This window comes from Punica granatum, chromosome 2, assembly GCF_007655135.1.
Source record: "Punica granatum isolate Tunisia-2019 chromosome 2, ASM765513v2, whole genome shotgun sequence".
Classification (NCBI taxonomy): Eukaryota; Viridiplantae; Streptophyta; class Magnoliopsida; order Myrtales; family Lythraceae; genus Punica; species Punica granatum.
In genome coordinates this window covers 5,451,106-5,477,320 of record NC_045128.1, presented here as the reverse complement: position 1 = coordinate 5,477,320, position 26,215 = coordinate 5,451,106, and the positions used below count along the sequence as shown (strand labels likewise).

Here is a 26,215-nt window from a genome sequence, read left to right as displayed (position 1 = left end):
TTATTCTCATATGAAGGAGGATACCGTTGGCAGAACAAGAATGATTAACATGATTACATTACAATGCCGCTATTTAGAATATCCAGAATCAGTTTTCTGCATTCTGAGTGCAGAAGAAGCCCAAAAAAATCCTTGTCAACATTGGCTTGTGGCCAGACTTTAAAACAAAACCAACCCATGATCACAGGGTCGGCCTGACAAGGCACTCGCTGACCATTACACTAACATTTCTAACCATATACGTATACGAAGCAATTTACATTGCTCAAACAACTCCCACGTTTCGTTGACCCACTTTTCCTTTTCCGAGCATCCGCTGGATGAATTCTTCAAAATACGTTTTACTACTGTCGACCTCGCATGCACCCCACATATCCTGTGACATGGTTTCTCATAATTTATCTCACGACCATGATATAAGTTGACAAATGATGAAAACCTCTGTTCTATTAACATGATTGTACTTCATTCACATCTGAACATTTCCAGTCACAGCAATTTATATAAAACAGTACAACCTCCTGTATTCATCACGCTCACAACACCTTCTGTTATGCGACAATCTGCTGGGTTTAGAACTTCATCGTCTTTGTGTTCTGTCTGTCCTCTTTTTTGGTTTCAACTCAGCCCCATTTTGTAACATAAACAGCAGTCAGTTCTTCATTTTCTAAAATATTATACTACATTTGCGGAGAAAACCACATCCACATGCACAAAAGTAAAAGCTTCACTTCATAGTACGGGAAGGATAATTTTCAAGCAGCCGGTTCCATTTCCTGCAAACAATGATGGGATTCATAAGAGCAAACAACTTCAAATGAGGCTGAATGTAAAAAAGAAAAGGCGTCTAATCGAAGGAATGGGACGAACCTTTCGTTTAAACGCGTTACCATTGTTTCATCGTCATATTGATTCGCAGTCCGTTACTCTGCTGCTTTGAAAGATCGGGTAACTTAAGTGCTTTGCATCCAAAGATGCTCAACCTCCGTAGATTACTTAGTTCCTCGAGTCCTGGAATTTCTGTGATGTTCTCACACTCTCGCATTATGATGCTTTCCAGCCTTTGCAACTTCAATAGGTTCGGTAACTTCCTGAGCGATCTGCACCTGCTTATCTCCAATGCCTGCAATAATTCCAATCCTGCAACCGCCTCAATTTGGCTAAATTGCTCGCAGCCTCTAAGGAATAATTCCTCCAATGACTTTGGTAGTTCAGGCAAGCCTTCGAGCGACGTGCAGCTGTCAATACATAAAGTTTTTAGCTTGTCCAAACAGCTCAGACCTTGAATCTCAACTAGCTTACTGCTGCACGGTACAATTAGGGACTGCAAGTTCTTCAACTTTGACAAGTTGGGAAGCCTTTCAACTTCAGAAAAACCGGCAGATAGAGCAGTTAAAAACTCAAGCCTCTCGAGACCGTCTAGCTTAGTTAAAGGGCTGCCATCTGTCGACAGAATTTTCAGGGACATGAGACTGCCAAGGCCTTCGATCTCTCTGATCTTGGAGCAAAATAATACCTCTAGTTTTGACAAGGTATTCAAGTTTGAAAGGTCTGGCAACCTCTCAAGTGAGTCGGAGTGCTCAATTCTCAAAAATGAAAGACTCGAGGGAAGTGTGGGGAGACATTTAAGTTCCCTGCAATAAAGAATATAAAGCTCTTTAAGACGGAGAAATAAATCTATCTCTCCCGGTAATGTATACGTCTTCACTGAGTGCAGAGTCAATTTCTCAAGTTTCCTTAGGCCAGAGAGGCATTCCTCTTTGACCTCGAAATCCCCAGACAAACTCAATTCTTTCAGATTAACCAAGTTTGCGAGGTTCAGTGAAGTCAGCTTTGATGAGGCTTCGACTGTTAGACTAATTAAGCTAGATGGAAGCTCAGGGAGGGTCTGAAGATTCTGGCAGCCTCCTAAATGAAGAGTTTCCAGGCATGAGAGTGCTCTCATACTCGCAGGGAGGCTCTTTATCCCACAAAATTTCAAGACCCTCAAAGAGGATAGACTCAAAACTTCATCGGAAATTTCTCTTTCTCCCTCCAATTCATACCATGAGGCGTCAAGCACTTTGAGCTTCTTCAGGCTTCCCAGGTTACCCGGTAAACAAGTGATATATGTGTGATCAATCTTCAGCAATTCCAAATCATGTAGATCACCAACGAAATCCGGCAATCTTCCGAATGCATTGTATGACAAGATCAGTTCAACCAATGAGGTTAACTGCCCAATGGAGTCCGGAAGTTTGTCTAATCCGCAACCTATTAATGATAGTCTCCTCAGGTTCATGAGGGATCCAATAGATGTGGGAATTTCAACAAGATGTCTACAATGATTGGCTGATAGAACTTCTAGCTTCTTCATACCTCTAGATATAGGTACTTCTTCCACCCCTGTATCATCAATGAGAAACTCGACTAGTGACTCCATGGAACCCAATTCTTCAGGCAACTTCACCAGGCTCTGACATTTCCTCAAATTTAAAAGGATCAGGTTCTTTAGAAGTCCTATTGACGGATCAACCCAAACCAACTGCTCGCAGGATTCGAGAATCAAGCTCTCTAAACTTGGAAATGCTGAGAAGTCAGGAGTTCTGCTTATTTGGCAATTCATGAGATTGAGAACTTTGAGCTTTAATCCAAACTGAAGAACACAAAAAAGAGATGTAAGAAAAAATTTGGATGGAATCACATTGATAGAAATCATTCATAGTTGAGAGTAAGAGGTGAGACCTTAATCGAGCTCCAACCAATCCAATCTTCATGAATTAAGCTCCGTGATAGATCGAGAACAATTAAGTTCTTCAGGGTTAAATTTTCTGGCGGAGATACGTTCTCTCTGTGCCAACTCAACCATCTCAGCTGATGGAAAAGACCCTCAAAGTTCCCATCAAGCCTTGCACCGTCGAGTTCAAGAATTCTCAGCCTCGACAGTTTCCTAAACATCTCATCGTCAAGACAATCTGCTTCCTCGCTGAAATGATATCCTTCTAGACTGATGGCTTCCACTTTTGATGTTCCCTACTCATCAAAAACATTGAAAATGAAAACCGGACTTAAACAGTCAAAATGTTTTCATGAACCAATCTCAATAAATTGAAAATTACACACCTCTTTTTCCACTAATACATTGAATGCATCTTCATTGTGCCACAGCCTACTCCACTGTCCCGGTTCTTTGTCTTCTTGTTCAACAATGCTTCTGCCGAGATCTCTAAGTTGATCGTGCATCCATATCTTATTGTCATCTCCGATTTTGATCAACGACTTCAGTTGGAGGATCTCAATTCCCACTTCTGGAAAAAAATTAGCATCGTTCCACATGGGTATTACTAGCCTGACATCTATTCCGATGAAAAGGCACGCAATGTCAAGGAACATCTCCTTTTGCTCACGATCCAACGACTCGTAACTGATCTTCAACTTGTCTTGGACATCCATGTTAGGTTTTATCTTCAACTTCTCTATCGTACCATGCCATATATCCATTTTCTCACGGTAGATGGATAAGAATGATCCGATAACCTCAAGAGCCAGAGGAAGCCTTCCCACTCTGTTCACAATCTGCCAGGCTAGTTCAACCAAGTCAGGTCTGGGCAATTTATCTCCGAATGCATGCTTGCAGAAGAGCTCAAAAGCTTGATCTTTGTCCAATAACACAACTTCGTATGGATCATGCACTTGAAAATGATCCAGGACTTCCTTTTCTCTGGTCGTAATCATGATCCTGCTTCCTCGTTTGAACCAACTGACATCTGCTGCCACGGCTTTAATCTGGTCAATGCGATCAACATCGTCGAGAAGGATAAGGACTTTCTTATCACGAAGCCTTTCCTTAAGCACATTAATTCCTTCCTCTACATTAGCATAGTCCTCCGGCTCACGCCTTAGTATGTCGGAGACCAATTTACTCTGTAAGTACTGAAGCCCTCTAGGATTCCGGGTTGTTTCTCGGATGTTTTTAAGGAAAGAATTACTTTCAAAATTGTCTACGATTTGGTTGTAGACAAACTTGGCAAGTGTTGTCTTCCCTATGCCGCCCATGCCCCAAATCCCGACGACCCGAACGTCATCAATGCCAACTTCTAACTTTTTCATGAGTTCTTCTGCACGATCCTCGATTCCTACTAAGACATTACTCACATCCAAGTGATATTTCTTCAATTCTCTGATGACCCTTGCAACAACTAACTTTATAAACTCACCTTGATGTCTGCAAAGACAAATATTGTCATCATCAGGTCTAGTTAAAAAAAAAAAAGGCAATCCAGGAAATTCTAAGAAAAATCATAATATTGCTGGGGTTAATTAATTTGTGCAGATTGACTTACCTAAGAAACATATGTAATTAGTATTGAATTTCAAACCATATTTTTCATATTAATTGTACAATTGGCCTATTATAATCTATGTCATTGTTTGTGAATATTTTTATTTCCAAGTAAATTTTTATATTGGAATATAAACAACATTATGAAAATCTTATTTTTTTTAATTGCTAATAGTAATTCATACATTGTTAGTTTTTCGTTAGAATATTCTATACTGACTCTTATGTGCAAATAAAACTTTTTCATCTGTTTATTTCATATAATTGTTTGCCTTCCTAAATTTCCACTGCTACAAACTTCTTTAGCTTAGTGGAAATTATACGGTGGTTAACTAAAAAAACTACGGGCCCGCTTCAAGATAAAAAGATCAGATTTTCCAATTAAAAATAACACAAATGCACAATTTTCCTTTCAAAAAAGATAGTTTCATTAAAAAAGAAGAAGAAAGAGACAGTTTCATGTTAATTTTAAAAAGAAAACCGATTTTTCTTTTATTCTTACCCTGCTAATTGATTGATTAAAGTTTGTTTGCGGACGTTTTGACGTGATAATTTCTTTTCTTCTTATTCCCTTAAAAAAAGTATTGTTTACTTTATTTGTCAACTGGCTTAGGGGGTTGTTCTGTTTATATATTTAATATTCACCCATTTATAATATTAAAATATGATATTAGTTTTGCATAAAATTAATTCATTCTAACATGACCATCAAACTTGTCTGTAAAATATATAAAGACCGTATGAAGAAAACTAAAAGTGATTAAGACAATTTTAATCATAATCTTTATATATTATATGCTATCTTGGCAGAATTTAATTTTTTTTTTTGTAAGTGATGATCTTGTATTGCATCAATCTATTTAGTATCCACATGAGTTTCTTAACCTAATGATTTATTGATGCTTAATTTATATATATTTAAAAGTTGTACTTTCCAATAATTTACCATTTAGTATTTCTAAATTATATTATTATTTATATTTTGGAAATAGTATTTACTATTTTATATTGCATTAACTAAAGTACATCTGTTAATCTTCGTCAATTTTAATATATATATATATATATATATAAATACATCTCATATAGGCATGCAGTCCGTGCATTGTATGGTATAAAATGTGATCCAACTTTTTCATCAATTTTATATTATATAATATTTGCGTGTCGTAAATTGTAATTAATTATACAAATATACTATAAAGTACATATGAGTAATGGTTCTTGAATATCACTAATAAGGTAAGAAAAAAAATTATATGAAGGAAGATTACGATAATGTATATTCATATGTTAGTAGATTGTGTATTTACCAATAAATCGTTACCTCTTTTTTTATAACAATATTTTTCTAATAGTAAGACTGATCACAATCTGTGATAAGTATTTCTTATATATGATAAGGCGATAGATCCGGTTAATAAAACTCACCAAATATTATTAAAAAAATAACATAACTTATTTTCAAGTTAAAAATTTGAAAACAATTTCAAAAAAATAAAACATTTAAAAAATTAAGAACTAAATATACTTCGAAATTTCACATTGATCTTAGGTTTATTTTAAGATTTTGGAAAATATAAAAATATTTTGTGCATAACCACATGTTATCATAAAAATATTTATCGAAATAAAAAAATAAGTAAAACTAAAAATTCGAGATTTATCATTTGAAAATTTTAAAACCAAAAATAAATTACACAAGCAATATGATATATTAAATAATCAATGATGTGAGAGATTTACCCATCAGATGGTCAAATTGACTCGAATAAGATTTGTCGAGGCCCTTTGGTCTTGGCCACCAAGGTGCCCACAAAAAGATTACATTATACAAACAATCTAAGATATTAAAAATTCAAAAACTATCTGTAAATAACCACACATTTAAACAAAAAAATAAAATAAAAATGTAATTTATTTATTATAAAAATGGGAAAACTTCATAAGTTCAGTAATATTTAATGTATTATGTAGTTAATAAAATCTTACAAGAAAAATCAAATTTTATCCTGTTGAAAAATTCTTATTGATTAAATAAATAATATTCTCTAACAAACATCATCCTATTTAAAAAATTAAAAGTATATTATCTTTTATATAGATCTTATCAAATAATATTTGTTTAAGATTAAAAAGATTAAATCGTTAAGAATTATTTAAGAACTAAAAAATTTGAAAGAAAAATTCATTCAACAATTCGAGCATTTTGAAGGCATTAGTCCAAGATATATCATTTGAAAATTTAAAACTACATTAAGAAAATAAATCTAAAATATTAAAAAAAAAATTACTCTATAATTAACCACATTTATCTAACCTTCGTAACTTAGTACATAATACTATAAAAATCAAAAGAATCATCAAGATTTATTATATATTAGGTAGATAATAAATATTATTAGAAAATTCAAGCTATATTCTTTAATAAATCTGCAATTTATTAAATATTTTGTAACTAACAACATCACATTGAAAAATTGATGGATACTATATTTTATCTAGGTATTATTTGATCATATTTATTTAAAATTACAGTAAAAATATCTAAAAACTCAAGATTCTAAGAAAATTTTATTCAACAATTCAGGCATTTTGATGCCATTAGACCAGCCTATCATTACTCCACTTTCATATATATACATATACACACACATATATATATATACTAGATAAGAAGCGCGTGCACTACATGGTATAAAATGTGATCCATTTTTCCGTTAATTTTATTATGTAATATATGCATGTTTTAAATTGTTGAACGATAGTTTAAAATCAATTATAAAAATATAATATAATATAATATAATATATATGATAATGGTAATTAAATTTCACAATAAGGTAAGGCTTACTTTATATGCATGTTTTTAATGGCGAAGTTGGTCGCTATTTCTGAGTATATTTCTTACTTATGATACGACGGTGGATTGAGTCAGTAAATCTCACATCGCATCTTCGCATAATATATTAAAATATAAAAGTAAAAGTTTGAGAACTAAAATTTCAAAAATTATAAAAGAATATATAAAGAATCTGAAATTTGACATTTATTATGAGGTACTTTAGAACTTCAAAATATTGAAAATAATATATCAATAAATATACCTTATCAAAAAAATTATTTAAAATAAAACTAAATAATCATAATTATTAAATGATTTCATTAAATAAAAGCTAAAAAATTTAAAAAATGACTCTGAAGTTGAAAAATTAGAAATACATTATGAAAATAAATCATAAAAATTATAAAATTATAAAATATTTTATCTTTTATCTATATCTTCTTATATAATATTTATTTACTGAACATTTATAATTCATTAAAATTTATAAAAAAAATCAAAATTTGAAAACTTCCGTTCAACAATTTGGCCATTTTGAGACCATATGGTGAGGAAGACCATAGCTCCATTTTCAGATATACTAATCGTAAAGTCTCTATGTGCTGCACGGGGTACAGTCGTGATCTACTTTTAAAAAAAATTATTTTATGTCATATGCATGTTTTATACTATTATAAATCATAATTAACAATCAATAAAAATATATTAGATTAGATACACATTACTAATGTTAATAGAATTTCTACAATGAAAGTAGTAAAAAATTATATTATACATCACCCATGCAAACATATATTATCATAAGAAATATATTTATTTATTTTAATATACTTATCTTATGAATAAATACATGTATCATTATATATTTATCAATACAGATATCAATATATATTTATTAATATGGATGTTATAAGATATTAATTTTATCATAAATAAAAAATTCAAGATAATTTAATATTGAACTAGATAATAAGATCTTCTTGAGCGTTTCAAAAACATTCAGGCATATCCATATCCTATCAGAAAATATTCATTCAGTTTTGAAAATTGGAAATTCAGTGTGAAACTATATTAAAGATGGCTCTTGCATCCATATATTAACAGATATATGAATAAACTCATATCATATATAAATATATACTTATTTATTTATTTTAATAACATTAATTTTTATTCAAAAAGTCATGATTATTAAATATTATTAGATAGTGACATCTTCTCAAAAAGTTTAAAAAATATTATGTTCTATTTATGTCTTAAAAAACACATCATTCAATTTCAAAATATAAGAATCTGTGATTTATTAAATATTATGTGACTGGTAGTATCTCATTAGAAAACTAAAAAAAAAAATTCTCTTTTCATTTTTTCTTATCAAGAATGTCTTTTAAAAAATAAAATAATTTTTTTTTACATTTAAAAGTATAATAGAAATTAATAAAACCAAGAAAATTTCATTCAATAATCCAACATAGATATAGATACTTTGGTACATTGATTAAAGGCAAATTTATTACAAAATATAGTCAGTTTTATTATCTGAATGAAATATTGATACGCAATATAGAGTATGACAAAATTTTGTTCCTCCTTGGATAAATTATGTTTAGCAACTTTTTAGTTATCATTCTTCTGTGCCCTGCCTCCCTTTGTAACCGAGAAGTCAAAAACTTTCTGCAGCAAAGACTTACCCGTTTGCCACTTTGGCCAGTTCCAGACCCTTCAACTTCACGACTTCCTTCAGAGCATCCCTCCACCCTTGGACCTTCTCCGGACCGAATCTCTTCTCATGCGAGGAGAACGAGTCGGCGTAACTCCCCGTCTGATGTTGGACATCATCGGGCGTAACATCTATGAATATTGGCATGATCATCTGTTTCCTCTCCTTCATGGACTTCAACATCTCTGCCACCTCCATGAGGCACCACTTGCTCGATGCATAATCTGCAGAGAAGATGGGGATCCCGATCCTTGACTGCTTGATTGACTTCATGAGCTTGGGACCGATCTCCTCCCCAACACGGAGCTCCTCATTGTCCCTGAAGGTGCGGAGCCCAGCGTCGATGAGGCTATGGTAAAGGTAGTCTGTGAATGTCTTCCGGATGTCGGTCCCCCTGAAGCTCAGGAAGATTTCAAACTCATGGCCCGCCACTGGATTGTCTGAGGATGAGGACGATGGAACGTTGTGGCTTCCATCTACCTGCTGCTGCTGCAACAAGACATATCATAATAATTAGATACACACAAGACATCGTAAGTCTAAGAAACAGCGCATCCCATGGTTTTTAATGTTAAAGCCCGCATATCTGCAGGTGGATTGCAATACCTGCGAATTGTTCCCATTTGTCCCTCTGGATTCGCCATTTTGCCATCTCTTCTTGCGCAGAAAACGAGCACCCAGGAAAGCAGCGACTAGGACCGATGCTGTTGCGTAGATTGCAATAACCAAAGCACGGTACTTAGGGGGCTCGTCAGATGCCATAGCAGTAATTTCCTCTTCTTTCCTTTCTTGTAGGCGGCAAACAGAAAGACAAGATAGCTCTAGACTCACTCTCACGGCAAAATGTGTATGTTAGGATGATGAAATAGAACAGGAGAATCAATCTCCTTATGCCCCATCCCTGGTCGCTGGGAATCAATTCCTTTCCTGTGGATCACACATCACTTGAGCATATATGCTTTCCTTCTTTCTTCAATGTGGGTGAAGGATGTGAAGACATGAAAATTCCATACTAATGCCCATCTCGTGGCAGCATATTATCGCCATGATTCACGCGGCTTGGGGAGCTTTGGCCTTTCCTATACTTCAAGCATTGCCGGATCCCATGGTTTTACCCTTTCACTTTTCAATTTTCAAACAGAATGAGGCCATAAGCCTCATCTATCTACGCAATAAGATGGTAACTAATTGTTATGTTTGTATCTATAAAGTTTGAATTGATTTCTCTTCTATATATTTGGTTAAGGGAGTCGGTAGCTTTTCGTTATTGTAGAATTACAAACAAAAAGCAATATACAGATCACTTTATTCTTTATATCCATCGAAGTCTTCTCATCATTCCCACTGGACCTAGGATTCTGCTGTCTCTTCTTGAAGAAGAAACGGGTACCAATGAAAGCAGAGATAACAACCGATGCAATTGCACAGACTGCAATAGGCAAAGTGTGGTGCCGAGGAGAACGCTTTTCATTAGAATTCACCATGGCAGTAGATGCCAACGGAGAAATCTTACATTAAAATATGCAAAAGTTCAATTGGATCCCGATTAATCCAGTCAAGTTGGGTTCCACTAAAGGATAAAGCTCTCTCAGAGTGAATTTTCTGCATTCCAAGGACTCGAACCGAGACTTTGCTTAAGTAGAACAATTGTTCAACTGCTTGAACCAACCCATGTTGGTAATCATAGATAGTATTCGGTCATTATGAAGGTGTGAAACTGTTTTTTCCACTTCTGATATTTAGTGGGAAAATATTGTTTATCAATTGTTTTCACGTTGAATTATAGCTCCGACATTGTCATCAAAGTTTCTTTCTCTTTTACCTTATCCTGTCATGCTTTCCCCTGTTCGAAAAGAAAATATAGAGTAAGGCTAGTGTCTCTTTTCACTTACAATCGACAGCCTAAGGCTTCATGAAGTAGAAAGTGTTGTCTATAACAGATATACCTTCAATAGAAAACCTCTTTTTTCTTTTTAAACAACAGTTTGTCACATACCACTGAAAGGGGGAAAGATAGAAGAAAACAAGGACATTTTCCTTCTGCTTTACTGCTTATCTGCGTGACCACAATTGTTATCGTGATCGTAAAATTTCTATCTTTTCGAAAAGCATATATTGAGTATGCATGCTGCAAATATTGTGAATGCTAGGATAATGAAATAGGACGGCCGAATCGATCTCCTTATGCCCAATCGATGTTTGCTGAGAATCAATTCCTTTTCCGTGGAACACTCTATGGTGGGAGCATCACCCTGGCCACTTTCTTTTTTCTTTTTCTTTCCGTCTGGATGAGGACGGACAAAGGAAGAGGTCTTGATGCCGTGGCATATCGCGCCGAATCGGAATCAAGAGGCCCTAAGTTCGATCATCATTAGTGAAACTTTATGTATCCATTTATTTCGCTTTAATTCCTATTCTTATACGAGATCCATGGGCCTTCCTTATTACCATAAAAAATAATAAAGATGAAGACTGACATAGACAGGGTGTACCTTTCAAATTAATCCCTCCTCCCTTTCTCTCCCAGATAGGGGAGAACACTCTCCCTCCTTCTCCTTCCAAATCCAACTCTCAAACATGCCCTTAATGCTCAATCTCCTGAGTTGGATTAGTCAAGACTTATTAGACTTCTGGATACCAAGTACACATTTGGAAAATGAGGGTTTTACATTTGTGGTACATGCTAACAGCCCATTAATTAATATACTCGAATTATTTCAAGTTTAAGCTTGATTATTAAACATAAATAGATTATCAAAATCTTATACTCGTTTTAAGTAAAACTAGATGAGTACACGCGTGTTGCGCGGCGCCTCTATCAATTAAATGGTATAAAGATTAAATACATTATTTTAAAATATTCTTTACATGAATATTGAATTAATTATGTGTGAGATCCGGTATTGATTTTACTAAACATGCATATATATATATATATATATATATATATATATATATAGCTACACTTATATATGTATATTAGATACCTCATATTTATGCGGCTGAGCATTACACAATTAAAAAAAAGAAAAAAAAAGAGGAAATTGGCATGGCCCCCACGTGGCCCAAAAATTTTCCACTAAGGACCAATTTTGCCACCGCCATTGACTTCTTTCTTTACTTTATGGGTAGATTATGCTTTCTATGTGGATTATGTAATCAAAGGCTTGGATAGGTCAGCGGAATCTTGAATTTCTGAGTTTGGATGACACTTTGCTTTTGATAACCTAGACACTTCGATTTGCCTGATATTTACCTTGTTATCCTCAAAGCAGTAATTAGTGGATCTCCTATGTGCAAATTCCTTTTTCATAATTTATGCTTGAGATTGGAGCTGCATAAGGCTGGAGATGTGATAGGTTTTATTCCTCTAGGTTTTGTTGTCCATCATTCTTTGATGTTGTAGCTTCTCCAATCTCACATTGATCATCCTTGTTACATTTCAATTTCTTTGATACTTTCGTGTGAGATTCAGATTGATGATAGTGGTAGGAAGTCATGCTTGTACTTTTGGGCGAGAGCTGGTGATTATCTTGAGGTTATAATTGATAGTTCCTTCGCAGCTCTTAGGCTTCAATTTCCCTTTTGAGCGGTTGTGAATTCTTGTGTTCGATCGGGATTTAGTTGTAGATTTGGCACACACCGCAGGTTCTATATTCAAGGCTTATGGTGAAAGTTGGTTCAGCTTTAGAGGTTCATTTCTTCGAACGATTGGATTTGACTCTCTGATTCCTTTGAATTATTGTGATTTGTCGTAGCTTTATTCCAAGATATCTTATTGCAAGATAACGTATTTGTGTAAACTGATCATGGTTCATGCTTAAGATGCAAGCTGGATGAATCTGGACATTTATTGATTTAATCATGAGTTGCAATAATCTAGGTTTTTTTGTTATCTCTTTCGTTTTAGTGATTAGCCATGATTGACTTGTGACTCGACGAGTAATCTTAGAATGGGTCTTGCTGTTGTAGAATGGTCATGTAAGGACTCAGTACTTTGGATAAGTGGATCATATTTGTGCAGAAGTTGCACATATGGGGGCTTCCTTGGATTATATTATTCTAAGTGATGTTGGAACATATCACTACCTAAAAGAGTAATAATGACAGGTATATCTGTTCCTCAGACAAATTTCGAGGACAAAATTTTTATTAGTGGGGGAGATTGTGAGATTCAGTATTGATTTTACTAAACATGCATATATATATATATATACATAGCTACACTTATATATGTATATTAGATACCACATATTTATGTGACTGAGCATTACACAATTAAAAAAAAAAGAAAAAAAAGAGGAAATTGGCATGGCCCCCACGTGGCCCAAAAATTTTCCACTAAGGACCAATTTTGCCACCGCCATTGACTTCTTTCTTTACTTTAGTAATTCATTTTTTTTCTTCTTTGTTCTGGGTTACCTGAAGAAATCGAAGAACAGAGGGAGAAAGAGAAAGAGAGAGAGAGAGAGAGGAACAGAGAGCTCGAGATGGAGCTTTGGGAAGAAGGGAGATCAGAGGGACGATTTCGGTGAGGGTGATGGTGATGGTCTTACGTTGTCCTCTGCTCCATCTCTGTCAGTGACCCTTCTCTTCTCTCTGTTCAAATTCGTCTTTCTCCAAGCATGCATTCTGGGTTGAGTTTGTTACGGGCTAGCTTAGGTATGTTGCAGATTTTTCTTGATTGAGCCTTATTTAATTGATTGTGTCCTTGCTATGGATTTAGAAACAAGTAAGTTGGATGAGTAAATTAGAGAAATTGATGAAGTAACTTAGACTAGTATATTTGAACGTTTAGTGAACTAAGCTAGGCCACATTGATGATGCTGAAATTTGTGAGTTAGCTATTAATTTGGTTGGTTATTGCAAGAAGCAATTTTTAGATTTGTTTGAGACAAAGTACTGTAAATAGATTAGTGGAAGGTAGGGGAAGTTTCATTCTTATCATTTGTATTGTTATAGAAGCATAGTAGAGATTGGTAATGGACCTTTCATGGAAGTATTTTTTAGTCTTATTGAAATGGAAAACAAAGAGGGAGAGAGAACTACAGAGATGGAAGTCATCTCACAAGCAAGAGTGGGTATTGCATTTCGGTTGAATATTGACAGAGTTTGGGTATGTATATAGCTAAATTCTTGTTTTCTTTTGTTTGGTGAGATCTTTATTTTACTTAATTGTTTCTGTGGGCTATGAAGTAAAAAAAATATGTTCAAGTAGTTAGTTAATAAGTCGGATTTATAGTTGATTTAGGGTTTTAGGACCTTTGAGGCATTGGGTTTTCCTTTGGTGCTAGCTGAAGCTTTAGTATTCTATAGTTAGTTTATTAAGTTAAAATTGAAGTTGTGTTTGTGAAGTAATTAAGAACACTTTGCATTTGCTTGAGCGTTATTATTTGAATGAATTAACGAATATGGGGAATTAGATGAAATGGATTAAAAATCGAGTTTTAGAAAGACGGTTATTTGAGGTGGAAATTTGAGGAAGTTGGGAGCTAGCTAGCAGTGAGTTGGTGAGGTAGATGAAGAATAATGATTGTTGTTTAATTTGTATTAGCTAGATAAGGTTAGTTATTGGTTGAGAAAAAGCTAGCTACTGCCCTAAGATTATTTTTAACTGGAATAATTTAATTATTACATATTAATAACAGTTGAAGCCAGTTAGGTTTCGAGGTTTTCAGGGGCAATTAAGTCTGGATAAATTTTTTCTTTCGGGTTCAAATGCGGTATTGATTGTTATAAGGAATATATGAAGAAAACGAATATATTTTAGGGATAATAGCACCATATAGCCTAACGTTTGAAGGAATTCTTAGTTCTAGCCCAAACTTGATTTTTTATCTGAGATATCCCAACGTTGACGTGTTGGTTTCAAATCTATCCCGACGCTAACTTTCCGTCTAAATTGACGGAATTGCACACGTGGCACGTTAATTTTGTAACAAGTGTCAGGATAGATGTGAAATTAACGTGCCACGTGTGCAATTCCGTCAATTTTGGACGGAAAGTTAGCGTCGGGATAGATTTGAAACCAACACATCAACGTTGGGATATCTCAGGTAAAAAATTAAGTTTGGGCTAAAACTAAGAATTCTTTCAAACGTTAGGTTATATGACGCTATTAACCCTATATTTTATAATCGTTTCTTATTATGCTTATAATTTATGGGAGCTGAGGAAATTGGAACTTTGCATTCTGAAGGCCCGTCTTTCTTAAATATTATATTGGAAGTTGGGTGAGTACTCTATTCCCTTGTAAAATGATGTATTATAGTTATATAAATTATTTAAGAAGAATATAGTGATAGTTAGATTAAGGAATCGATCTTGCTATGTTGTGTGAAATGATTTGAGAAGTATTGCCTTTTATGTTTCCTTTCGATTTGAGATATGCAGTGTGGTTGTGTATGCGAATTGTGTATGAGATATGTGATGATAATATGCTGCCATTGTAATGTGATTGGGATTATGTTTGTGTATGATGATATATGAGGTGAGATGACGTGGTTGCAATGGATTATGCTTGCATTGTTGTTTAACTATAACCTTAGGGCCGCTAGACCCGGCGGGATAGAAAATAGGGCCTTAACGGCTGCTAGACCCAGCGGAATAGAAAGTGGGGCACGAACGGCCGCTGGACCCGGCGGAATAGAAAGTGGGGCACCAATGGCCGCTGGACCCGGCGGAATAGAAAAATGGGCCTGAACGTCCTGACTTGTCGCAAGGAAATGAGACTCTATGGTTATATTGACTGATTGTGTTGTATATTGTTTGTCTGATATGTTTGTTGGAGATGTGATGATTGTTGAGATTGTTGAAGATGCGATTATTGTTGAGATTGTCTAAGGATGTTCTCTGAAAGCCGTGTTGTTGCTAGAGTTTGATATGTCAGGTGATTGTGTTGTGAAGTTCTATGGAATGCGAATGAATGGATATTTGATGTTTATATGATATTGGATATTAGAGAAATGGTGGGAAGAGTTGCGTGTATTTGTTCGTAGAACTTAAATTTAGTTACTGTATTTAATATAATTATTATTATAGTTGGTATCTATATATATATATACCGTGTATGTGTGCGGGTGAGATGGTGGTTGGATTAGAAGTGATTGTATTATTTATTTGAATATTTGGTTGTTTGCAATTAAATATTTATTTAATAATATGTCGTTTTGCTTTGGAATATAGTACTCGCTGAGATGTAACTCACATCTTATATATATCTTTCCAGATAAGCTTCTAGCTGTGCGGAAGAACCACTTTTTGAAATCGGGGATCAGCTCGGAGAATTAGGTAGGGACTTTAGTTATTTGATAAGTATTCTTTTTGCGTAGAATGCATTTAAATATGTTACGACCTGGAGCTTTTGTGTAGTTGGTTTAGTGATGTGGGTGAAAAGAAAATACTCTCTTTTGAGATGCATATACATATTAGAGATTGCTAGGTTGGATATATATACATATTTTTGGACCTTATGGAAAGCAGGTTTTGATATGAATAGTTTGTGTGGTATGGGATATCGACGAAATTAAGGGGAAGTTCTGTCGAAATTTTGGGTCGTGACATTATGTTGTAATGTGTGATTATAAATTTTTTTGTTGCTATATAAAGAATAAAACATAACTCTACATTTGGATCTCTAACGTACCTTAAACTTATATATGGTAAATATTTCTTTTCAAGGAAATTGTTATTGTTATTGTAATTATTCTAAACTTTTTAAATGCATACTTATTTTTATTTAAATTTAAATGGTATAATAAATATTTAATAGAATTTTTAAATATGATGTAATTAAAAGGATATAAGAATCACCATCCAAGAAAGAAAAAGTGTAGCATTGCTACTCATACCGTTTAGACAAAGCTGACCCACTAACATATGGCTCTTTATATTAGCATTTATTTGGCGGTGCATAAAACAAAACTATAGTTATCTTGAAGTTCTTGACAGTGTATAAGCATCCTTTCGAATTAACGATTGGAACAAATCAATCTAAGACTTTCTTAAATCTGCATACATTAATGTATTCTAATTTCATTAGAATTAACAATTTAATAATTAATCAAATTTTATATCGAAAGAAAATATATTTAGTTAAAAAGTGCAAAACATACCTCTTTTTAAAAGAAAATCATGTCAAAAAATTAATGATTTCATTACTCCCTTGCATTCACAACACCTTGCGTTCACGGCATCTCACAATTTGTGAATTTTGCATTACTTTTCTTTGCGTCTTTTTCAAGTCCAAATTCTTTTATCATAAGATTTAATCGTAGCGTCTCGAAAATCTGCAATATTCATGGAAAAGATAATTAATAAAAAAATGAGTTATGTCATACGTGAACATGAATTTAATCTTTTTCAAGCACACAGTCGATCAGGTTTATGGGAAAGGAGAGGTCATAGTTACCTTTACTCAAGCTGTGCACTAGGATGTTGTCCTTCTTTGAAGAATCCATGTACTATGTTCAATTTTTTATTCTTGACGAGGTATATATATATATATAGAAAAGGAGCCGAACCGAAGTATATTTTAACATATATATATATATATATATATATGCAAACGACATATATAATCAATACACTATATATATGTATATACACACACGAACGGCATATTTAGCTTATATATAATCTTGCAGATAGCAGATATATATATATATATATATAGATATATATATATATGCATACATATGCAAACGCCATATGTATACATATATGCAAACAATATTATACGCCTGGGCTTATGTTATTCGATTGCATATAATCTATATATTGGGCAATGTATATATAATTTACATATTTTACTACATATTCTTGCCTTCTGTATAATATATATTATGTTGGTTATATGTGAATATAATCTATATATTTCGTTTACAATCTATATGAAAATATTCCTGATAAAATGATATAAAATTTCCTTATATGTTCATTTTGATGAGGCAGTATGAGAGAGTTTTGTTTCTTATTTTTGATAATATGGCGGCGTAAAAATTTAGCTCCTGCTTCGTTTTCATATATACTAGGTGAAAACCCGGGCGTTGCACGGGAAATATTTTTATTTTTTAACAATAAGTAATATTAAACTTAAGTACATTATGAATTTTTATGTAAGAAAAATATATGGTGGATAAAATTGTTTCACTTAAAAATTAAATGAATTCAGTAGAAAATTAGATTTCATCGAGAGAAGAATTTTAATATCCTAAATATATTGTGAAAAAAAGGAAGTAATGTGCTAATTTTTCAAGTATAAGAAAACGCAAATCTTAAATAATTGTTCTAGAAAAGTAAGTAACTAGAAAATGTACCTATTCAATTAGATAACTTTTTTTCTTTATGACAATGACCATAATTATTTTTTTACCATCAGTATTCTATTCAGCTCAATTTTTGATAGCTCATATAATCGCATTGCCACCTTAACAAAATTCTTCAAACCAAAAATGCAATAGAAGTAAGACAATTATCTAAATGCTCAATAAATAGGCAGTACAAACTTATAATAATTAAAGAGATTGCAATAGCATAAAATAACAACTAAATCCTAATGTCGTGGAATAACCTTATGAATAAATTTATGAAAATAAAGAAAAACCTAATGAATGTGAAAAAAGAGTACAACCAATGAAAGAATAGTATTCTAGCTCCATCAATGAAATTATCCACAAAATAATGAATATGTTATGAAACTTCATTGAAACTTGAAAACGAAGAAAAATCCTACCTTTAGGTATGCATGACGTGTCATAGTGAGAGAGTTCCGTTTCTTAATTTTGAAGATGTGGCGGCTTAATAATTCAACTCATGCTTTGTTTAATATATATATATATATATATATATACTAGTCTATTGCATACTTGAAGGTAGGTTCTTTCTATACATAATTTAGTTTTTTTAATTGCTTAAAAATCATAATAAATTACAATCAATAAAAATAATATTTGAATAGACATCTAATGGTAATTTAAAATGACGAATAACATAATAAACAACTATATTAAAGAAGTGTAAAAATTCATCATGAGCATACTTAGCAGCCTTTTTATTTTGAATTTTGATGTTATATATACATAAATTAGATAATCCGAAAATTTCACAAAATTCTCTATAGCAATCCAAACATTTTAATACTATTGGTCGTACATAAGTGACACATAATTGAAATAATTAAAAACTCATCTTCATGTCTAATGATAGACATAAAAAACTCACCTTCAATTTTAATATGTACCAAGAAAGAAATCCAAAGTAGAACATGTTGCATACGTAGGAAAAATAATAAAATTTAACGAAAAAGAATTTTTTTCATAAGAACATAAGTAGACATACATATTAAAGATAAAAGAAAAACAATTGAGATGGTTTTATCACGGTTTTTATACTTTACTTTCGAGATCGAGAATTTGAAAAAAAATAAACGTACCTTGTGGTAGACATGCTTTTTGAGAGCTGTTGTGGTAGATGTAGCTAAATAAGCCATTGTTTATGTGGGTGGTGCTTCCTAATTATAATGTCTTATATAGAATCTGGAAAGATATAGATTGATTTGGTTTTTGAATATTGAATACGAATCATATGTCTATAAAATCATTAAAGATAGAGATATTTTAGAAAAATATCATGGATAAAATTATTTAAAAATTATAAAATAAAATAAATTATATACATTTAAATGATGTTATATATATAGACTGTAATATATATCATATATTATAAGTATTCACTACACATATATACTTTTCTTAAGAAAATTAAAAATAAGAAAATAATGACCAGTCATATATCATATATATCTTTAAAAAGGTCATGGGAAAATCAGATTTTATCATATATCATATATATTTTTTAAAATTTAAAACAAAATCCTTTTATTAAAAATTAATATAGAAATTATCATGTATCATATATATATATATATATCTTTAAAAAATAAAAACAGAACTTTTTTATTAAAAATTAATATAAAAATTATAAAACTCAAAAATCCGACAAAATTCCATTAAAAAACGGAGCTCTATGAGGCCTTCTAGCCGAGTCCCACACAGTTCTATGTATATAGATAGATAGATAGATAGATATAGATATAGATATATGTATAGAAACTAATTATATCCAGTAAATGATAAAATTTTAAAATTGAAACAGATGGAGCATTTAAAAAGTTCGGGATTTCACAATCTGTACAAAGTCAATTTCCTGAGACTAGACAGAGGACTTAAGAGGAGGAATGCTTTGTGCCTCTGGCCAATATCTCGGGTCCCCTAATAGAACCAAGACCAAATTCTTGTGCTTTTGATCGATCACTGATTAGCAGCCCATTATTCTGCTGCTTCGAAAGATCAGGCAACTTAAGTGCTTTGCATCCAGAGATGCTCAACCACCCCAGGCTACTTAGTTCCTCGACTCCTGGAATTTCCGTGATGTTCTCACACACTCTCATTTTGATGGCCTTCAGCCTCTGCAACTTTGGTAGGTCCGGCAACATCCTGAGCTATCTGCACCCGCTTATGTCCAATTCCCGCAAGGAGAGGACTTCAACTCTCCAACCGCCTCAATTTCGCTAATTTGCTTGCGACCTTCAATGTCTAATATCACCAAAGAGTTTGGTAGTTCTGGCAAGCGCTTGAGCGACGTGCAGCCACTGATTTTTAAGGATTTGAGGTTGCTCAAACTGCTGAGACCTTGAATCTCAACTAACTTTCTGCTCTGCTCTACCCGTAGGTACTGCAAGCTCTTCAAGTTCAATAAGTCAGACAGTCTTTCAACTTCAAAGGAAATGGCGAACAGACGAGTTAAATCCTCAAGCCTCTTGAGACCGTCCAGCTTAATTACAGGGCAGCAGCTATCGGTCAAAAGAAGTTTCAGGGATATTAGATTCCCCAGGCCTTTGATTTCACTGATCTCAGAGCAAAACCTGACCTGTAAGAACAACAAGTTCCTCCAGTTCAAAAGGTCTGGCAATCTCTCGAGTGAGTTGCAGTGCTCAATTCTCAAAAATGACAGACTCAAGGGAACTGCGGGGAGGCATTTAAGTTCCGGGCATTTTAAAATGTGGAGCTCCTTAAGACGGGGAAATGCGCCTACCTCTTTCGGTAACCTCTTTCGGTAAGGCACATATCTCCACCGAGTCCAAAAGCAATTTCTTGAGTCTCTTAAGGCTGGAGAGGCATTCCTCCTTGAGCTCAAAATCCCCAGACAATGGCAATTGTTTGAGCTCAAGGAGGAATGCCTCTCCAGCCTTAGGAGACTCGAGAAATTGATTTTGGACTCCGTCTGCAAACTCAAAGTCCACGAGGCATCGAGCACTTAGAGCTTCTTCAAACTTCTCAGGTTACCCGGTAGACAAGTGATTGCTGTGTAGTTGATCTTGAGCGATTCCAAATTATGTAGATCTCCAACAAAATCTGGCAATCTACTAATTCTGGTGTATGAGAAGTTCCGTTCAACCAATGAGGCTGACTGCCCAATGGAGTCCAGCAGCTCCTCTATTCTGGAATTTATTAATGATAGTCTCCTCAGGTTCACGGGGGATCCGATAGATGCGGGAATCTCACGAAGATATCTGCAATTATTGGCAGATAGAACCTCAAGCTTCTTCATGTCTCTCGATATAGGTACTTCTTCTACCCCTGTAGCATCAATGAGAAACTCAACTAGTAACTCCATTAAACCCAATTGCTTCTGCCAACTTCTTCACTCTCCAACATTGTCTCAAATTGAAGAGGATCAGGTTCTTCAGAAGCCCTATTGACGGATCACCCCAAGCCAACTGCCTGCAGGACTCGTGAATTAAGCTCTCTAAGCTCGGAAAGTGCCGAAAAGTCGGGAGTTCTGCTTATTTGACAATTCCTGATATTGAGAACTTTTAGCTTCCACCCGTTCTGAAGAACAGAAAACGAGATAAGATAACTATTTAGATAGAATTACGTTGAATAGAAAGCATTCAGAGTTGAAAGTAACTAATTGAGACCTTGATCGAACTCCAAAGGATCCAATTTTCATGAACGGAGCTCCGTGATAGATCGAGAACAATTAAGTTCTTCAGGAATAAATTCTCTGGTGGAGATATGTTCTCTCTGTGCCAACTCAACCATTTCAGCTGATGGAAAAGACACGGAAAGTTCCCATTGAGCCTTGCACCACTGAGTTCAAGAATTCTCAGCCTCGACAGATTCCTTCATATCAAAAACATCAAATTCGGAAGCCGGACTTAAACAGAGAATATAACGTTTTCATGAACAAAAAAGCTGATCTAAATACAATGAAAATTTCATACCTGTTGTCCCACTAATACATCAAAAGCATCTTCACCATGCGACAGCCTACTCCGCCGTCCCGGTTCCTTATCTTCTTGCTCAACAATGCTTCTACCAAAGTCTCTGAGTTGATCATGCATCCATATTGTATTGTCCTCTCCGATTTTGAACAACGACTTGAGTTGGAGGATCTCGATTCCCACTTCTGGGAAAAACTTAGCACCGGTCCCCATTGGAATCACTAGCCCGACATCTGTTCCTCTGAAAAAGCACGCAATATCAAGGAACGTTTCCTTTTGCTCACTATTTAATGACTTGTAACTGATCTTCAACTTTTCTTGGACGTCCATGTTAGGTTTAATTTTCAACTTCTCTATCGTACCATGCCATATAACCTTTCTTCCACCGAAGATGGATAAGGATGACCCTATGATCTCGAGAACCAGGGGAAGCCTTCACGTTATGATCACGATATCCCAAGCCTGTTCGACCAAGTCAGGTCTGCAGAACTTATCTCCAAATGCATGCCTGCCGAAGAGCTCGAATGCTAGATCTCTATCCAGTAATGCAACTTCATACTGATCATGCACTTGAAATTGACCTAGAACTGTCTTTTCTCTAGTCATGATGATGATCCTACTTCCTCGGCAAAACCAACCAAAAGCTTCTCTGAGGGCTTTAATTTGGTTAACATGATCGACATCATCGAGAAGGATTAGAACTTTCTTATAACGAAGCCTTTCCTTAAGCACACTGATTTCTTCCTGTTTATTAACATAGTCCTCTGGCTCACGCCTCAATATGTCAGAGACAAATTTACTTTGTAAGTATTGAAGGCCTCTAGGATTTCGGGATGTCTCTCGGATGTCTTTTAGGAAGGAATTACTTTCAAAGTTGTCCACAATTTGGTTGTAGACAAACTTGGCAAGAGTTGTCTTCCCTATGCCGCCCATGCCCCAAATCCCGACAACTCAAACATCATCTATGCCAAGTTCTAACTTTGTAGTGAGTTCTTCGGCACGATCCTCGATCCCGACTTGGACATTACCCATTTCCAAGTAGGATGACCCTAGCAACAACTAACTTTATGAACTCACGTTGATGTCTGTAAAGACATACATTGTCTTCAGCTCTTGTTAAAAAAAGTCAATGCAGGGTATTAAAAGAAAAATAAAAATATTGTTGGACTTAGTTACACTGCAGATTCACATACCTAAGAAACTTTTTTAATTACTATGAAGTTCAAATATATTTTTCATACGTATAAATTTGTACGTTTAATTTTTTTTTCCCTCCTTGAGAAATTTCTGTAAACAACTTCCATTTGATGATTTGTCGAGTTGAGGGGACATTCTTTTTGCAAATATGGCGTCATGCGAAGACCATATTTAATATAGAGGTATAGATTTATAGATATAGATAGATATAGATTTGCATATTTATCATGTTGATAAACATTGGATTGGTTTAAGCAGTTCAATATTTGTTTTCTTTAAGTAAAGTCTCAAATTTAAATCATTGTAAATGGAAAATATTTATAATTGAGAGAGTTTTATCCCTTATGGGCTGACCCAACTTAAACTAAATTAGTTGGGGAAAATTACATTTCCAGATACGAAGGATTGCATCTAGTCAAGTTGGGTCTACCCACTCAGGGTAAAACTCTCCATGCATGAATTTTCTCCATCTACAAGATTCGAATTAAAAACCTTACTTAAGGAGAACAAGCGCCTAACTGCTTGTGACCAGTGTTATTAGACCCGGACTGGACCGGGCGGTTCGATCGGTCGAATCGGAAACCGGACATGTGTCCAGTCCGGTTACCTTAAAAATCGAAAATGCATTAAAAAAATTGATGAACCCAAAAACCGGCCGGTTTTTAGACAAACCCATTTGAACCGCCCGGTTGATGAGTTCAGGATTTTTAATGGAAATCCGAAATCCCCTGAGCCGAAACCAAGAAAGAACGCCGTGTCCCCCGACTCGGTCGATTGCTTGGCAACGTCCTTCTCCGCGCCATGTTTCTCAAGTGCCTGCAAGTATTCAGGCACGGATCGAGCATCAACCTGAGAAAGAGCCCAACAAAATCACAAAGCCTACAACCAAATAGACAACGTTTCCAGCCCAAATCTTCACTAAAACAACAGTTCTCTTGTTCTATCGAGTCAGTCGAGATCAATCCACAAATCAAAATTACAACAGGGCTCAGATTCCTTTCTCTATAGAAAGCTTGTGATGCAAATGTCGACAAATCAACATCGACGAGAAGACCAAAAATTGGGTTTGAAGGGCGAGATGGAGGGGGGCACTCACAGCAACGGCGATGTCGATGGCTTCCTTTTGCATGTCGTCCTTCATGTCAGCACTCTTGATGACGATCCTGCGGCCGACGGGGCCAGTAGCGGAGGACTTCCAGCTGTCGGAGCTAGATTTGGACGCCGAAGCACCGGAATTGCTCTTCCTCGACTCGCTGCTCATCCTGGTTAAGCAAGGTCAGCTGGTAGAACCAATCAAGGAATCAATTATGGGTAGTGTGTAGTGAAAGCTGAGAAGCACAAAAGAAGTAAACAAGGAAGGAAGGAAGAAAATGGAAAGGAAAGCTGAGAATCTCAAAGCTTTCTCTCTCCTCTCTTGTCTTTCTCTCTCTATCTTTCTTTGAGTTGGGTTTTACAGTGTCTGAGGATTTCACTCGAGTGAGAACATAGCAGAATATGGAGGATTTCTCGCATCACCAGAGGATTTCACTATTTTCTTATATTTTATATTATTTTCTTAAAATAATAAAAATTTATTTATTTTATAATTAAATATAAGGTCCGACCCATCGAATCCCCGATTGAACCCATAGCTCGACCGGTTCGATATCCGGTCCGATTCTGATAACACTACTTGCGACTCACGTTGGTTAATTCGTAAGTTTTCTTTATTATTTCTTATATATGTGCAAATTTTTTTTTACTTTTTTAAGTGAATTGACTTAATGCTACTAGTACGTATTCACGTGCTTCGCACGTGGGAAATTTTTATTTATTTTTTATGTAATGAAACATAAAAATATTGTAATTAATTTAATAAACATTGATAGATGTTAAACCTAATTCCTATATGTCGTTCAGATTTTAAACCTAATTCCTATATTTCCTTAAAATATAGTCATCGATAGAAGTTTCCAGTATTCATAATATTTTTGACAAAAAATATTTATCATGATAACAATGCATTATTAGACTGGAAATCAATAAAATTACATGAAAAAATCATCAACAATTTAACAAAAATATTATAATTTATAAAATGAATGTTCAATCTATTAATTGTTATTTACCATGATAAATGAATGAGTTGGAATTGGACCTATTCATATCATCTTATGTTAATCAAGTTATTTATGACTTTGTAACTCTTGCGTTTTCAGCAGAAAATAGTTTGTAGGGAAAAGTCCTGGTCGGAAATAATTTCCGACAGCCCAATTCATTCGCTTGCAAGGAGGTTATAAAGTTGTCAGTCTCTTTTAGACCCAATGCTTTTCCATGACACGAAATTGCATTTTCTATCATTTATTGTAATTTATATCGTAATTTTACTTAAAATAAATATTTATTTCAAATTTATTTTAACTAAATTTTTAGAAAAAAAATTTCTATTGGAAAATACTTTTAGACAATATTATCTTAAAAATTTTCAATGGAGTTTCTTTATTCTATTTTTTTTACTTTTAAATTTCATAATGGAATTCTATATAAAAAACAAAACTTTAAACACATTCTCCTAAAAAACCTTTGCTCATATCACTAACGAAATTTACGTTGATAGTATGTTGAAATTACTTGTAAAAATTCCTTAGAAAATCCTGTTGAAAATTTCAAGATTTCTTGCAGCAAAAAGTTATACAAACAAATACTACGTTGTTGCATGCAATATTCCCAATGTTAGCACCCTAATTTGGTCCACTGACGCTCGAGAGCTCTCAATTAGGTTCCAATCAGAACTTGCCACTTTATTAAAAAACATCTCGATAGGTCCTAAAGCACTGTTCACAGTCGGGTCAATCAAGTCAAATGGGC

The 26,215-nt window shown here is 34.2% G+C and overlaps 3 protein-coding genes and 1 long non-coding RNA gene across 5 annotated transcripts; 1 reads left to right on the top strand and 3 right to left on the bottom strand.

The window, feature by feature from the left end:
- Nucleotides 1-444: 444 nt before the first annotated feature.
- Nucleotides 445-10,081, bottom strand: LOC116195506 (TMV resistance protein N-like). Of its 2 annotated transcripts, none has more exons than XM_031524742.1 (6): nt 9,493-10,081; nt 8,858-9,372; nt 3,103-4,204; nt 2,725-3,012; nt 871-2,635; nt 445-776 (listed from the first exon to the last, which is right to left on the bottom strand). In XM_031524742.1, the coding sequence occupies exons 1-5, from the start codon at nt 9,646-9,648 to the stop codon at nt 887-889; spliced, it is 3,810 nt and encodes a 1,269-aa protein (XP_031380602.1). In that variant the 5' UTR covers nt 9,649-10,081; the 3' UTR covers nt 445-776; nt 871-886. The 2 variants fall into 2 exon arrangements, with proteins under 2 accessions (XP_031380602.1, XP_031380601.1); XM_031524741.1 differs by having other exon boundaries at nt 8,858-9,375; nt 9,493-10,076.
- Nucleotides 10,082-12,122: 2,041 nt separating this feature from the next.
- Nucleotides 12,123-16,565, top strand: LOC116196088. Its single transcript, XR_004154755.1, has 2 exons — nt 12,123-13,463; nt 16,115-16,565. It is a non-coding gene; the product is annotated as an uncharacterized LOC116196088 (long non-coding RNA).
- A 3,835-nt stretch (nt 16,566-20,400) lies between these two features.
- Nucleotides 20,401-21,561, bottom strand: LOC116197587 (disease resistance protein TAO1-like). Its single transcript, XM_031527763.1, has 3 exons — nt 21,231-21,561; nt 20,993-21,168; nt 20,401-20,814 (listed from the first exon to the last, which is right to left on the bottom strand). The coding sequence occupies exons 1-3, from the start codon at nt 21,559-21,561 to the stop codon at nt 20,401-20,403; spliced, it is 921 nt and encodes a 306-aa protein (XP_031383623.1).
- A 1,045-nt stretch (nt 21,562-22,606) lies between these two features.
- Nucleotides 22,607-23,104, bottom strand: LOC116197573 (putative disease resistance protein At4g11170). Its single transcript, XM_031527749.1, has one exon. It carries the CDS (start codon nt 23,102-23,104, stop codon nt 22,607-22,609), a length of 498 nt encoding a protein of 165 aa, XP_031383609.1.
- Between the last annotated feature and the right edge of the window lie 3,111 nt (nt 23,105-26,215).

What these genes read in the sequence shown, in the direction of transcription:
- LOC116195506 (XM_031524741.1), bottom strand. Translation starts at nt 9,648, where the DNA reads ATGGCATCTGACGAGCCCCCTAAGTACCGTGCTTTGGTTATTGCAATC. An exon ending in CTGGCCAAAGTGGCAAACGG is followed by an intron (nt 4,205 to 8,857) that starts GTAAGTCTTTGC and finishes TTGTCTTTGCAG; the next exon opens with ACATCAAGGTGAGTTTATAA. An exon ending in ATGTATTAGTGGAAAAAGAG is followed by an intron (nt 3,013 to 3,102) that starts GTGTGTAATTTT and finishes TTTGATGAGTAG; the next exon opens with GGAACATCAAAAGTGGAAGC.
- LOC116197587 (XM_031527763.1), bottom strand. Translation starts at nt 21,561, where the DNA reads ATGGAGTTACTAGTTGAGTTTCTCATTGATGCTACAGGGGTAGAAGAA. An exon ending in AGCAATCACTTGTCTACCGG is followed by an intron (nt 21,169 to 21,230) that starts GTAACCTGAGAA and finishes TTGAGTTTGCAG; the next exon opens with ACGGAGTCCAAAATCAATTT. An exon ending in TATGTGCCTTACCGAAAGAG is followed by an intron (nt 20,815 to 20,992) that starts GTTACCGAAAGA and finishes TTGTTCTTACAG; the next exon opens with GTCAGGTTTTGCTCTGAGAT.
- LOC116197573 (XM_031527749.1), bottom strand. Translation starts at nt 23,104, where the DNA reads ATGGGCGGCATAGGGAAGACAACTCTTGCCAAGTTTGTCTACAACCAA.